Below are 15,201 nucleotides of genomic sequence, written 5' to 3'. Positions count from 1 at the left end.
CTATGTGTTGAAGAGCCAGACTGTCATTTGAAAGGACAGACAGTAAGGGCGAAGTATTTTTCCTTTGAGAAAAAAAGTGCATCCAACTTGCATTTGATTGGTAGCTGGATGGATATGTTCCACAACTTTGCGAACCAATGAAGTTGCAACAATGCTGGAGCCCCCATAATCACTTCGCAATAAACTTCAGGAACTGGAGGAAATGCACAAACATTGCAATCCAGCTGATAGCAAAGTCTTTCCCTTGAGAGCAGAAGCAACACAAATTGCTCACAAAAAGGAGTAATTTGGAGTTCTGGTCTGTTGAAAACATGTCCGAATAGGTGCAACCCCCACCTTGGGAATATCAGCTCTGATTGCGTGCTGACTAATTTCCATTATTGGTTGACTGAGTCTTTCCTGCTGAGACACTGCCAATTTATGACCCTGGTATGTGCTTAGCAGACTAATAATTGTTGTGCTCAAGACCTTACATTCATAGATTTGAGTTTTGGGGGTAACAGAAGAGGGCCTGTTCCTCTCTGTTACCAAATATACTATGTTGTGGTGGTGTCTGTACGCATTATGACCGTTTAATTTTACTTTTGGAAGAAACTCATTCAGAGCCAGTTTGACCTCTCCGAGCTTGAGCAGGTTGATATGAGATGACCTCTCTTGTTCACAGACCATGGACATGTATGCTGTGAAGATGGGCCTAACAACCCAACAGGAAAGCATCTGTTATAAAGCCATAAAGATAGTTCAGACTACTGTTTTTAGTTTTAAACATAGATAAAACACTAATTGCATTAGCTTATTTCTCCTCTCTAGAGACGGTTGGAATATGTTACTTACCTTGTAAGCAACCTGCATGATCTGCATACTCCTACCACCTAGTGTTTGGCTCAGACGTTTGCAAGTGGGGTTTCTTCAAAGAAGTATTTCGAGTCACGTCTATAGAAGGGTTGGAAAGCTCATATAGGAGACTTTAGAAACAACCGGCAGTGGTCTCTCTAACAAGGACCCCTGGACAGTAGTGTGTTTGAACTAACGGCAGTCCATTTTGCTCTACAAGCTTTTCAAACAAGAGTTCACACAGAGTGGTTCTCATCTGAATGGACAACATTACTGCCGTGTATTACATACAAAAACAGGAGGTGCTCATTGCATCTGTCCAAGCTGGCACAGGCAATTAGAAATTGGGCGATTTCTCATCAAGTATAATTTTTGGTGGAACATCTCCAGGATATGTTAAACAACTCTGCAGATCTACTCAGTTGGAGGAGTCAACAAACACTAATTGGAGATCAACACCCAGGTGCTCAGTTAGTTAGCTCAATCATTTTTTCCAGAATTGAGGCAAGCCAGAGATGCACCTGTCCCCCCCCCCCCTCCCACCCAAGAACACAATGCAAAAACGTTGCGTCCGGGTAGCCCTTCCCTTACATAATCAGTGCTCTTTGGCTAAGTTGGTTAGGTTTATTTGTAATGTTTTTCCCAAGCTACCAATGGTTTAATACATCAACGGGACAATGCAGCTATCCTGAGCTCACCAATCATTGTGCTCTTTCCTGCTAGAGATGCCCAGCCTCCTTTAAGAAAAGCTGCAACTTCACTTATTATCGATAATTAGAACACCCCAACCTCAGGGTAACCCAATCTCGTGATTTTGCACCTGTAGCAATCTTAACATAAAGCCCTTGATGGTCACAGTAGAAATTATTTGCTAGCTCTTAAACCGCTAAAAAGCAGAGCTTGTCTATTCCTAAATAGGTGTACAATTGGCAGCTATAGGAACCGACCCACAAAATAGAGACCAGCTCAACTTAAAAAATCCTTTTGTTATTCCCTTTATGGAAGGGCTTAAAAGGGTAATTCGTTCTACACTACTTAAGAGGGCACTTCCTTCTACACGGTCACTACTCTCTCTATGGAACTTTCGTATTGGTATTACTCGACTTGCATGCCCCGTTTTTGAGTCCCTGCATACATTTGCGCTGCTGGGAGGTTGCTTTCCTGGAATTCATTACTTCCCTTCTCAGATTAAGTGAATTACAGACATTGTCCTTCAATTTTTTTTATACAAGTACACAAATGCATAGTTGTTCTTCAGGCACACCCTTGATTTTTAGCAAAAAAAAGTCTTCTCCTTTCACAGGGCAGACTTTTGAGCTGGTGGCGCCCGGTGTGCTACTCTTTTTCAGCGCCCCTCCTCTCACTCCCATGACCTCCTCCTCAAATGCCTACACTACCACCCGGCAAAAAGACACCTACTCTCTCCATAACCCCACTCTCGCTTACATTTCATGTGTTTTAACACGCTGGTAAAGGCTGGCTTTACTGATCCACTCAGATACCCATTTTAAATACAGATCTGTTCTTTGCTGCAGGCACATTAACTTTCTGTGCCATTTTATGGTGAGTCAGTACTGCCACTAGACAAAACTCTCATCTCTCTCTAGCAGGAACATTAACCCCTTAGCTGCGGCGGCTATTCCGCCACAGCGCTGAGGGGGAGGGGGCGCGCGGCGCTCCCGTGCTCGTGACGGAACCGCTCTGTCACGAGCCTCGGGTGGGCTGTGCTTATGATGGAATGGTTCAGTCACAGCCCCGCCCGCCTAATAGAACCTTCAGCGCAGGCGTGGAATTTGCACCGCGCAGGCGCGGCGAGCGGGCCGTGACGGAACCGTTCCGTCACCAGCACAGCCCACCCGAGGCTCGTGACAGAACCGTTCCGTCACCAGCACGCAAGGGGTTAAACACAAGAGTTATCTTGACATTTTTATTGCTGTCTGAAATCTGGACGCACAAGGAACTCTGAATCCGATGTTTTGGAATCGTAAGTTATTGCTACACAGTCCCCCCACCTGAGGCCAGTGCCCCCTTCATGTCAGCACCCAATGTGGCCGCACCGGTCGCACTGTCCTAAAGCCAGCCCTGTCCTTTCATGTAACTAAGTCTACTGCCTTGCTTTATTTCTTCTGCATCCACAGTTAGTTGCAGAAAAATCTGTACATATGTTAGATGCTAGTATTACTCTCAAGTATTAGGATGACCATACATGTCCATCAGAAAAACAAAACAACTGTTTGATGCGTTTGCTCGACCACGTAATGGCAACCAAATTTCAAAAGCTGACCTTGCCAGATAGGATCCGTGCCTAGGGCTCATGCTTCCCGCAGGAACAGTGTCACAATGGCTATTCTAGGCAATATTCTATTAGCAAGCAGCTGCAAAGCTCCTACTAGGTCATCTATTCACACTTTTACTAAGCATTACTGTGTGGGCAATCATGTCTGACAACAGGTACGCGTCTGACAAACTGCACTTCAAATACTGCTCAACATGTCTTCCACTGCTGTTTAATAAATCTCCCACTGCTGCTCGCAAGCCATCACTTTTGGAATTTGGTACCACTTTTCAGACTATGCATTGCACGTGCTCCACACTGTTTAACACGGGTGTGAGGTCACTACAGTTTAGATGACTCCTGTAGATATTGTTTTCCAATCTGGCCCTTAAACAAGAATAATAAGTAACTGTGCAAACAATGTTTTCTTTTATGAAATCTTAGATCCAGGTTTGACGTTTCCATGTCTATTCACTTTGAGGTAAGCGCGCACTATCACTGTTTGATTGGGGGCGAGGGGGTGGGTACAGGTCTAATTCACTCCGATTTAATAGATTTTCAACTACAGCAATGATTTCTTAAAATGCTCTGACTATAGTTTTGACAAAAAGAGAAAACAGTGTTATAAGTCGTACAATGTGTGCTATCACTTATGTTGCCAGTCTTTATCTTCAAGAACAGTTGATACAATTGGGACCGGCGCCATCTTTGTATATGTGTAACTATCACAGCTACAGACCATCCTTGGTTCAAGTGACTACTGTGCTAGATTTGTTGCAGATTCTGTAGAAAAGACTCGTAGAATGAGGATGCCACTAGAAAAGGAGCTTCCATTTCACTGGTACAGCGATTGTGGATACATTTTATTACCGACACACTTACAGATGGGCTTTTGGAAGCAACAATAGAACCAAAAGTAAAGGTGGCAATAAGTAACTGTCTGACAGAGTTCCTGCATTCAGGAGTTTTTGAAAGAAACAATTGACTCAAAGAAATGTTGGGGGCTTCTCAATTTAATGACGAGTGGGGGGGGGGGGGGGGGGGGGGGAGGGCTGGGGGAACAGTTGACTTCAACTACAATGCTCTGGAAACATTTGATTTTGCTAATAATGAAGCGCGTCTTAGTAGGAATCTGACGAAAGTTATGTTGCAAAAAAGATTGGGATTGCTGGAGTATGGCAATCAAGTGAATCTGTTGTGGAAGATTAGCAGGTCTGTTGTCAGTAAATGTAATCAGTTTATCTTTCATGTAAGTCCTGAAGATGTCTCTATAAATAACGGGGCAGTTTGGTTGTTTAAATAGAAGCGGACGGGGTTCTTGATTACTTATAGAGTACTTCTCTGGAAAGATAGAGGTGTTGGGCATCCACAAGGGACAATAAGGATTGTAATCAAATAACCAAAATGGCTACGTAGGCAGACTGTGGCTGGTTGGATGCAGAACACAAACAGACTGATGTGTTAAGTTGTTTGGATGTTGATGCGAACGTGTGAGTAGCAAAGAAATGACAAGTGGTAATAGATATGAATGTAAGGATGTGAAGGTGACAGGTCTGAATTATATTTATGCAAACGAAAAAGTATGGTAAAGGGGCAAGTGATCTGGAGACATTCATGACTGAAGCATATCTAAAAAACAAAGAATAGCCAAGGTACAACATTCTGTTCTCTATTTCAACATTCTCTTCTCAAATTTTTGTTCTGAGAGTGATTGTGGGGTGCGTTTATGAATTCACGTGTGAGCTATGCATGGTCTGTGGTGTGTTAAAAAGTATTTCTGAAATGTTTATAGAGGGAAGATGATGTCACAAGGTTGTACCTTTTGTATGCAGCATGGACTCAACTACCCTTCTGTGATCACATATTTTTTAGGTAAAGTACAGAATGTGGTCCTTTGTGCTGTGTGTCACTACATGGACATTGGCTTGCCGAGGTACTGTAGGGCATTTGAAACAAACCCACGTTTGGATATCACCCTTGTATTACTAGTCACTTCACAATGATTGGATTGGAGCAGACTTACCCACTTTCAGTGATGGGGCTGGAGCACAGACTTCCTAATCACAGCAACAGAGCAGGATTACCCCAATCAAAGTACAATACATGCCAATATGCATGAACATCCATATGTTAAGACAGCCAGAGGAAGGAGCTTGTATTATACGTCTCTAGTAATGGGCCTGGCCTGTAGACATACCTTGCCAGCAACAGCGACTGGTCTGTCGAAGATACCATGCATGCCCAGTATGGCAGATTGCGGAGGATTGATGATGGGTGTCCCAAACATTGAACCAAAGACTCCACCATTGCTTATAGTGAAAGTGCCACCATCCATGTCTTCAATGGCCAGCTCGTTTTTACGGGCCTGCAAAAAGAACAGCAGCTCTTTTACTAACACGGTTTCTTAAAAGTGACTGTGTTGTACATACAGTACATACATCAGCAAGTTGCAGAACAAGTAACAAAATGTATGATAAATGTTCATTACATTATGCTGCAGTACCATATATTTTACACACCAGGACCCACAGGATCATCATATCCAATACATTGTTATATTACAGGAAAAACACTAAGTTACCGGCAGAAATCTACCCTTTTCACTATGGTCTTCCCGACTATTGTCTGTTATTTGCATGGGCATAAATTGCTGGCCTACTTGACGCTGGACACCGGGAGGCTAGTAAACATCTCCCAGCGCATTTGTTCTAACCCCTAATCATGACAAGTAACTAGCTATCCCCAATTTGCTTAAGTTACCTTTGGGTAAAGACACAGAGGTAATGTATAAAAACAGTATAAGTGGCATATAAGCCAAATACTCTACATGGGCAGTAGAGTGGTTTGCAACACTCACAGGCGATGTCTTAAACACAATATTAGAGCAGCCACTGCAACCAGAGCTGCAGTAGGCCAAAGGTTAAAGCAAGCAGACGTCTGAAACAATCCTCATCCACATGCAAAACGCTTGTTCAAACATTAAAGTCACCTTAAAACGGATCTTGTAGCCCCCAAGAATTAGGTGGGAAATCGATGGAAGGAGACATGCCAAATAAGAGGCTGGTATATTTTGTAGCAACAAAAGTCGCGATTTTTTATTTCATTTTACTGGTTGGCCCAGTCTCTCTCCAATTTAAAAAACTTGTTTAAAGAATAAACATCCTATGATCCCAAAAATGGGAAACCGCTAGCCAATCCACATGCATGGCTTTCTGTAAGCGAAAAAAAATTGCAATTCAGTGGGAAATTTTGATTTTTTAAATGAATGTCACAAAAATCTTTTCTAGAAAAGATTGTCACCACTGACTAAAGCAAACCAGCTCCATGAAGTGGGCCTGGCAAGCCCTCCCTCTCCCACCTTCGCAGTAATTTAAGTACTCCAGTTCAAAGCTGACCTAAATTGCATGAGCATACTAGAAGAATGCTATAAGATGGAACAATCTCCTGCCTTCGTGAACACTCCCTATAATGGAGATTTCTGGACTGTTTTGACTAGAAGTCAATAGAACTGCTACAATGTTGGGAAGGGCCTAACTTAACTTAGGAGGCATAGTTAAAGAGCCTTTTAATAACCACTTCTAGGTTACTTCTATTTCTTGCAGCTCCCACAATTTGCAACACATGGCATGGCAAGACAAAGAGGAGAGAAAGCCTGCCGTGTACCTACTGTTTGCAGGAGAGAAGGTTGAGGCCTTGTATCCTTGTCCTCCATTGTACCAGAGACTTTGAATGCAGTTCTCAAAAGGCCAGGAAGGCTGGCCTTCTGTGGTCCACAGGGAAATGCTGGACAAGCAAAGGCCAGTTGAAAAATGAACCTGCAGGCTCAGTGGGGCAGGACTTCGGCTGTGGTTTTAAATCATCAGGGAGTCTGTCTCCCCATTGTATCTGATGTTGGATTCTTCAAGAACAACTTCTGGAAGTTATATGGGTCCATTTGAAAGTTACAAAACATTTGACACAGCTGGGACTTGAAATTTGGCTGTGGCCCTGAAGAAGATGGTTAAAGAAGTCTGTCTGTGGCTGCAATCAGCGGTCTTGGTGCCCCCAGAAGAACTCCTGGGAGTTAAGGAACGTTTGAGTGAATGGGCCTACAATATAAACGACTTGGCCCCTGCCCTCCGAACCTGTATGAGGGAGAGCAGTTTATTGGTAAGTGTTTCATTTTTCGTAGAATGGGATCTGGTGACCGATTTTGGAAATGCAGGTAGAACAACATTGACTGGGCTTCCACACTGGCTTACATGAATTTATTTAGCATTTTCTGTATAAGCTGGTTAACTCCTGATACGCTTTACCAAGGATGATCACCTTCTAATCCTTAGATCTTTCTTGCTAATAAACTGTTTTGGGAATTTTACAGTTTAATTTCTTGACTTTCATGTAGTGTTGGTTCTGCTAGAATATGTTACACATTTTCTCTCACTAGCCACCACAACCTGGGGGAAGTACGGGAGTCCTCACTGAAACCTGCTTTTTGCATCTTAGGAACAGAGTTATTTTACTTTGAAGGAGCTCACCCATGTCTCTGCAAATAGTTAATAATATTGATTCTTATTCTAATCTATTAGAACCTCTTTCTCCGATGTTTGCCTCCAAACGTATGCTGCAGCAACTACCACAATACGAATGTACAAGCACCCCTTACATTAGTGAATCAAAGCCTCTCTTGAGTTGTAGGAACCATCACTATGCTGCTATTATCGGCTCCCTGGATTACAGAGTCAAGGACACATCTGAACATTTCTATAGCACAGAAGTAAGAACTCCTGGATCTCCACAATTAATTATTTGTAGGACTGCCGGAAAACCCCTATACTAACACATTACATTCTGAAGGATATGTCTGAAGAGTTCTGAGCTTCCATTCGCACATGGAATTGCACCTTATTATTCCTGCATCCAACTTCATTTCTCACTGGCATTTATAATACCTATCAATTAATTTATGTTCCACTCAGACATCTAAGTAGGTATCTCATTCACCCCACATGATTTTGTTGCTTTTTGATTTCTACATCCCAGAGCTTACCTTTTCTCCGAGCTCGTTAATGGTTCGCTCAATGGTAGCAAAGTTCATAGACTCAACATTTCTGACCACAGGAACTACCAGACCCTATGAGAAAAGGATAAGCAGAAACCTGAAGATTGTGAACAAATTAAATGAATGCAACTGCAGCTTAACTCTGGGACACAAGTGAAATATACTACTTTAGCAAAGCATCAGTAATGGGGGCCCTTGAATCAAATCAAGCCAAGCTTTATTCGGTTTCGTTTAGAACCATAAAAGCACGACAATAAATACAACAGTACGAAAAACATTATACGTCCATACATTATTTACAGAAACATCAGTAAAACCATTTGTAAAAAAAATCCGTAATTACAATCAATCAACCCGAGCATGCCTCGATTTCGTAATGGCTTTCAAAAAGAAAACATTAAAAATAATGAATTTATCAGACAGCAATTGTAAAAACAAGAGCTTTCCTGGGTTCAACATAAACGCTGCAAAACATCAAAGTGCAATGTGCCCGGAGGAGACACATGGTCGCAGCTGCAGGGTCCAAATGAGTACCTCGTGCCAACCTCGTGGAGATGCTAGCAGTAAGTGCAACTTTTGTGTAGTTCCTATCAATCCATAGGACCTGCACGTTTGTTGGACAACATACATTTTGTGCGAGATACTTAGACCGATTTTGGGCACCCAGACAGGATATGTTGGCCTATAGACCAGCTAGCTCACAGTGCCCAACTTAAGCCTGCCTAACCTTACCAGGGAGCAAATAGTTTCTGGCAACTGCTGAACATGACAACCCTGACACCTCAGGGATCATGGAAACAGATCAGAACTTTTTGCTTAATCACTCGGGCTCCGAGGAATACACCTTGGGACATTTTCAATATATTTATTGAACCAATGTTCTTCTGGTATAGAATACATGTGCTACGATAATCAGCAGAGAGAAGCAGATGAAAGTGATTACGAGCACCAAAAGCGTAAAAAGTAGATATAGTTCTATCATGGTGCTAAGGCAATGTATATATACAGGCATATAAACAAGGCAGTAACCTACTGCTACAATGCAAAACCCTACTGTAAGTGCACCTAGAGGGTGTGTGGGTGTTAAGTCAAGAATCCCCCCAAGGGATGATCCAACCCTATTACCTGACGGGAGAGAATGTAAGAGTCTGTCTTGGTCACTAACTGGACACCCCCTCACGGAGATGTCAGACCGCTGCGTGGTAAAGTCTCAGCATGCAGGGACCCTCCGTGTCAGCTAAAGGGCCTTCTCTGCTAACCTATAGGGATGCTCATTATTTATAACAGAAGGCAGCCTTGCGATGTAAGTGTAGATTTGCGATGTTATAGATAGCTTTGTCGCCCGTGGATGACAATAGAACGACATTTGTACCTAGTGCATAAAGAGGCTTTGTACTTGAATTTTGAGGCATCGTTATAATGTTGTGCGAAGCTAGATGTGTAAACCATGTCGTTTCAGAGAAACAAATCCAACATTGTTGTGCACGCTAATGTGTGCAAAAGGTCACAGCCGAAATATTATGAAAAATAGGACAATGTAAGAAACTAGTTGATTCGCTGCATGGGCAAACCCGGGAACATAACACAACAGGTAAGCCTGAACCTCGTGAGTTTGTGACTATTAGTAACAATTGTATGGTAGGGCTCCGTCGACTGGACCGTTTTTAGCGTAATATAACCAGGCACTGTTGGCTTCCATAATACCTCCTGTACTCGGTCCATTAATCTACGCCTCCAAAAGTACTCACCCATTTGGAATCTGCCTTCACCATTCCCCCTAGGATTAGTAACCAGCTTTGCCGTCTCAATGATAACAACTCCTTAATGTATTTGAACCATGGGACGCAGAGAGCATTATTAAGGGAGAGGCAGTCCCTCAGGATTTCCTTGTTTAACTTAGTTTCTCTTCTTGTCCAAATGTCAACCCAATGGAGAAGTGAACAAAGGGCTAAGAAGTCAGTAAGATGGCTACACCCAATTCCTCATTTACAATGCATGAGGGAATACATTGAGGGACACATAAGAGATGCCTTAAAATTGTATTTTGCGGCAATTTGTAGCTGAATATATTTTACATATATTTGACATACTCTTAATGTTACATATAACACTTTAAAGATACATTTGGCCAGATATACCTGCACTGATGCCTTGATCAATCTTCTACCCAGTCAAGAAGCAAAGCTATTACTGCTGCACTGGCCCTTGTAATCTCACCTTTTTTCCTTCGTAACAGGGGTTCCAACTCCGTTCCGAGTCGAACAGAATACCCAGATATGGGAATGCCCTCACCTTTGATAAGATATATGAACCCATGTTAAAGAATAATGGATTTGGTTGAACGGGGTCCCACCATCATTACAAAAGATTTGTCAACAATAATTGTTAGGTCAAGCTTGTCCATAAAGGCCACAAAGTATCCAAAAGAGTTTGCAAGCCCCTCTCAGCCCTGGCCATTATAACGGTCAAAATCTGAGGCTCTAAGGTTCCTTCAGGAGGGTTCTATTGGATGAGGCTCTTCTGATTGGCTGATGCCTAAGTTTGGTCTCTTTTACAAAAAGGTGGATATGCTACAAAAGGGAATGAGGCCTAGGCCTGTTTCTTTCTCTTTTGTACCTACTGCTATGTTATTTTGTTACCGAGACTCCCATTCCGACGACGGGGAATGATACAAAAGCATGGGAATCTATGAAAGTTCCTATACTGGGGCAACACTGGAAAACTTGATGAGACGTTAACTGAGCAGAGCTCAGAGGAGACTCCCTTAGCACGACGTGGGGTAGAAAATCTGAGGGACAAGAGCTCCTTCCAGGAGGGTTCTAGAGGGAGGTGATAGCTGATTGGCTCTTCTCTAGAGTTTGGTTCTTTTTACAAAAGGACGTGGAAATGTTACTAATGTGGGGCCTTTGGCCATTTCTCTTTATGACTAATGGAACATTACTTTATTTATGTACCGGGGACTCCCATCCCGGCGAAGGGGAATGTTTCAGGCATGTGGATCTATGAAAGATACCCTAATACTGGATAATCTCCTATTCTCCTTCAAGACTGGGCCCAGGTCGGGTGAGTCTTCATGAAGCCTTGCTGTTCAAGTTCTGACATCCCAGCCTGAACTTATGGTCTTCATGTCATCCGCCCACAATTCTGCTGACCTGCTAGGTGAGCGAGATCCCCAGTCTAATGTTCTAGTTTTCCCTAGTATTGGCTCCAGGGAAGTATGCTAGTAAGAAATCTATCAGTTAAGGGTGAAACAATAACAAAAACAGATGTAGCAATGAAAGGATCTCTCAACCAAGCAACCAAAGATATGAAAGTAGTGAGACGTGAGCCTGCAATTCTATCCTGAGTTACTTTATAGTTTATTTGATCTTTGCTCACCTTTGGGGTGGACACTGCCACACTGATGTCAATGTAATCCCTGTATACAATCTCCTTTGTTGTGTCGTCAATGACTGTAGAGTTAAAAAAACAAATAGCAAAGAAATGAGCATTAGTAGCCAAAAGCACAACAACTTTGCATCCCTTTAAACTGCAGTTGACCATAAAACCACACCTCCGCTCCCTAAATGGGATGCGACAATGCACACACATCCAAGGTAACTGCAGAGATAGAGAATTGGTACAACATCTCTGCGTTTGGCACTGCAACTTTACTCAAACGCAATTTACACCTCCAACAGTATGTCCCACCAACGGGAGAGGGATGAATAAGAAGGCAGGATAAGAGACAGAGGGGATGAAATGAAAAGGAAAAGAATGCTTATCATGGGGCCTAACAGACAGTCACTACGGCTGACTAAGTAGCAATTAAAAGGCATATAAGAAATAAAGCTCTGGATAATGTTTTTCCGTTTTCCCCACTGTTCTGGTTTAATACCCAAAGCATTCTTGCCCTGATATGTACACCTTTAAAAGTACAGTTCACTTGTGAAAGTCTGTCTCCGACGTTTGCATGTTCTTGCTTACGTCAAATTCGGGGTGGAAGATCAGAGTTAACAGTTCACTTGCATATATGAAGAACAGAAGGATTTGCACCATCAAAATTAGTCCCACATCATTCCAGCCTACATCATGCTGTAGCCCTGCACTGAACTTTCACAGCTATGAACAGCAGTGGTCTGTACTCACTCCCTTTTGCAAAAGCTATTTTCTTTTTGCTAATTGTCGCCAAAAGAGTTGCATGGAGCAATATTTCCTGCTTTAACGCAACACAGGTACACAAACATCAGCTCATCACCCAGGTTTCCTAAGCCTCTATCCCCCACTTTATTAAGGTGCTCAGAGATCAAAGTGAAATGATTACAACTCGAACAATAATTTCTCACATAAAATGATAACATTCCCAATGAGAGTCCCCCTTTGCTTGAGATTATGTTGCAGTTACTTATAGCATCAATCCATTGATCATGAAACCAATTCTACATCTCTTGAGGCTCACTACTGCTGCCATAGTTCTTTGCTTAAGTGGCTCTTAGGGAAACACATAGACATAGGTCACATGTCTGTCCTGATCCGGGGCAAACGTATCCCACTCTTATGAAGAAGAACTAGGTACCAGCCCCTAATACTCCACCTAACAAAGTAACTTCTAATAAGAACGTGTCTTATGGCCAACATTATAATATCTCTCTAAACACTTTGACGGGGGTGCAATGAACTATGGACCAATGGTCAAACATTCATTGAACATCTATTGTTAAATAAAAGGGGCTTGAAATTGAGTGTGCCTTTTTGCATCACAGTAATGAAAACATCTTCCAAAGAAGACTGCAGCCCTGTAGTTGCTGAAGCTGTGCACTAAATCTGTGACATTCTGAGCATTCACAGCAGGACAGGAAAGAAGTAATGGAGACTGCTAAAACTGCCATGGCAGTTGCATTTCCAAAATTCTCACTCCAAACTCACAACAGGCCCTGGTTTTAGAGTGTAATATCTATCCGACGCTGTAACCTTAGTGAATTATCTTCCTAGATAGTATTGCAAATGATCAACTCAATTGCATCGTGAACTGGAGCCTCAGGTGTGACAACCTACTAGTAGAACAGGGAAGATAATGGGATGGACTCACAGGCCCATCCACATGCACAAATAACTGACAGGTGCCTTACTAGCGGTTTGGTTAAGTCAAAAAGGCTGTTTTAAAGTGTCAATTATGTTGTTGTTAAAATGCTTAGATTTGCAAAGTCCCTTTCTCCTGTGTTACTGTTATTCTCAAATGCTGCTGAATTTTGGCCAAACGAAAATGCAAATGCTACTTACCAGTATGCATCTGTTCTTGGCATGTAGGGCTGCTGACATTCATATCTGTGCATAGATCGCCGCCTAGTGTTGGGTCCGGATGATTGCACATTGTTGTCCTGGAAGAGTCTTCGAAGTATCACGAGATAGGTGGCTCCTCCCCTGGACTACAGTGCGCATGGGCATCGACTCCATCCCCAGATTGTTTTTAGCCATTGTGGCCGAGATGGAGTGAACTTTGTGAATGATGACCATGCCATGAAATGATATGTAAACACTGCAGCTGCTACAGGCGCCGCGGAGGAGGGCGGGCGATATGAATGTCAGCAGCCCTACATGCCAAGAACAGATGCATACTGGTAAGTAGCATTTGCAGTTCGAGGCATGTGGGCTGCTGAATTCATATCTGTGCATAGAATACATAGCAGTCCCTCCATTAGCGGCAGCCGCCCGTGCCAGCTGCAGCAGTTTGGAAAAGTGTCTTGAGAACAGCCTGCCCTACAGCTGCCGGCTGTTTAGAGTGCACGTCTACACAGTAATGTTTAGTAAATGTATGTGTGGTAGACCATGTGGCCGCTCTACATATGTCCTCTAAGGGAATGTTTCCAAGGAAGGCCATAGAGGCCCCTAACTTTCTGGTGTCGTGGGCTCTCGGTGGAATTGTAAGAGTGTGTTTAGCCTTCGCACAACAGATCTGAATACATTTCACAATCCACCTAGCAATACCAGCCTTGGAAATAGCGTTACCTTTGTGGTGTGACGCAAAGGCAACGAAAAGCTGCTTAGTCTTTCTAAAATCCTTGGTCCTATCAATGTAATACATTAGGGCCCTTTTAACGTCAAGGGTGTGGAGCATCCGCTCCGCCAGTGACTCAGGATTTTGAAAAAACACCGGCAACTCAATTGTTTGGTTTATGTGGAACTGAGACACAACCTTGGGTAGAAATTTAGGGTTAGTGCGGAGCACTACCCTGTTAGCATGAACCTGGAAGAAAGGCTCTTGGATTGTGAGGGCCTGCAGCTCACTAACCCTCCGTAGCGATGTAATTGCTACTAAGAAAGCCACTTTCCAAGTCAAGAACTGAAGTTCGCAAGAATGTAGTGGCTCAAAGGGAGGACCCATCAGTCTTGTAAGAACCACATTGAGGTTCCATTCTGGAGCTGGTGGGGTCCGCGGTGGAATGACCCTTTTGAGTCCTTCCAGAAAAGCTTTGATAGCAGGCACTTTAAAAAGTGAAAGGTGCTGTCTATTCTGGAGGTATGCGGCCATCGCAGACAGGTGAATGCGGATGGAAGTATATGCCAAATTACACTGGTACAGATGGAACAGGTAACAGATGATGTTCTGAATGGAAGCATCTAGTGGATTAATGTTGTGGTTTGCGCAATAAATGACAAACCGCTTCCATTTGGCCGCATAACATGCTCTAGTAGTGGGCTTTCTTGCCTCCCGAATGATGTCCATGCAATTGGGAGGAAGGTTAAGGTAGCCAAACTCTAGGACCTCAGGAGCCAGATCGCCAGGTTGAGCTGTCGCGGATCCGGGTGCTGAATGTCGCCATGGCTCTGCGTCAGAAGGCTGGGTGTGAGATGAAGCCTTTGATGCGGTACCACGGACAGTTCCAGAAACATGGTGTACCATGGTTGGCGAGCCCACGTCGGAGCAACCAGGATGAGAGTCATCGAGTGTTGCCTGAGCTTGCGTGCCACCAGCGGTATCAGGGGTGCTGGGGGAAAAGCGTACGCAAATTTGCCTGACCAGTTCATCCATATCGCATTGCCCTGCGATTGCGGGTGTTGGAACCTGGCGGCG

General features: G+C 43.3%; 1 protein-coding gene across 1 annotated transcript in view; it reads right to left on the bottom strand.

Annotated features, from left to right (window-relative positions):
- The window catches only part of DLST (dihydrolipoamide S-succinyltransferase), a 122,102-nt gene that overhangs the window by 22,207 nt on the left and 84,694 nt on the right, over positions 1 to 15,201 (bottom strand). The window contains exons 12-14 of the mRNA XM_086937502.1: positions 11,529 to 11,602; positions 8,139 to 8,222; positions 5,307 to 5,474 (exon numbers count right to left, since the gene is read on the bottom strand). Coding sequence (XP_086793628.1) covers positions 5,307 to 5,474; positions 8,139 to 8,222; positions 11,529 to 11,602 — 326 coding nt within the window. The remainder of the gene's footprint in view (positions 1 to 5,306; positions 5,475 to 8,138; positions 8,223 to 11,528; positions 11,603 to 15,201) is intronic.

This window comes from Lissotriton vulgaris, chromosome 9 (assembly GCF_964263255.1).
Source record: "Lissotriton vulgaris chromosome 9, aLisVul1.2, whole genome shotgun sequence".
NCBI lineage: Eukaryota > Metazoa > Chordata > Amphibia > Caudata > Salamandridae > Lissotriton > Lissotriton vulgaris.
Note: the sequence above shows the minus strand (reverse complement) of the source record. Positions and strands in the feature narration are given on the sequence as shown.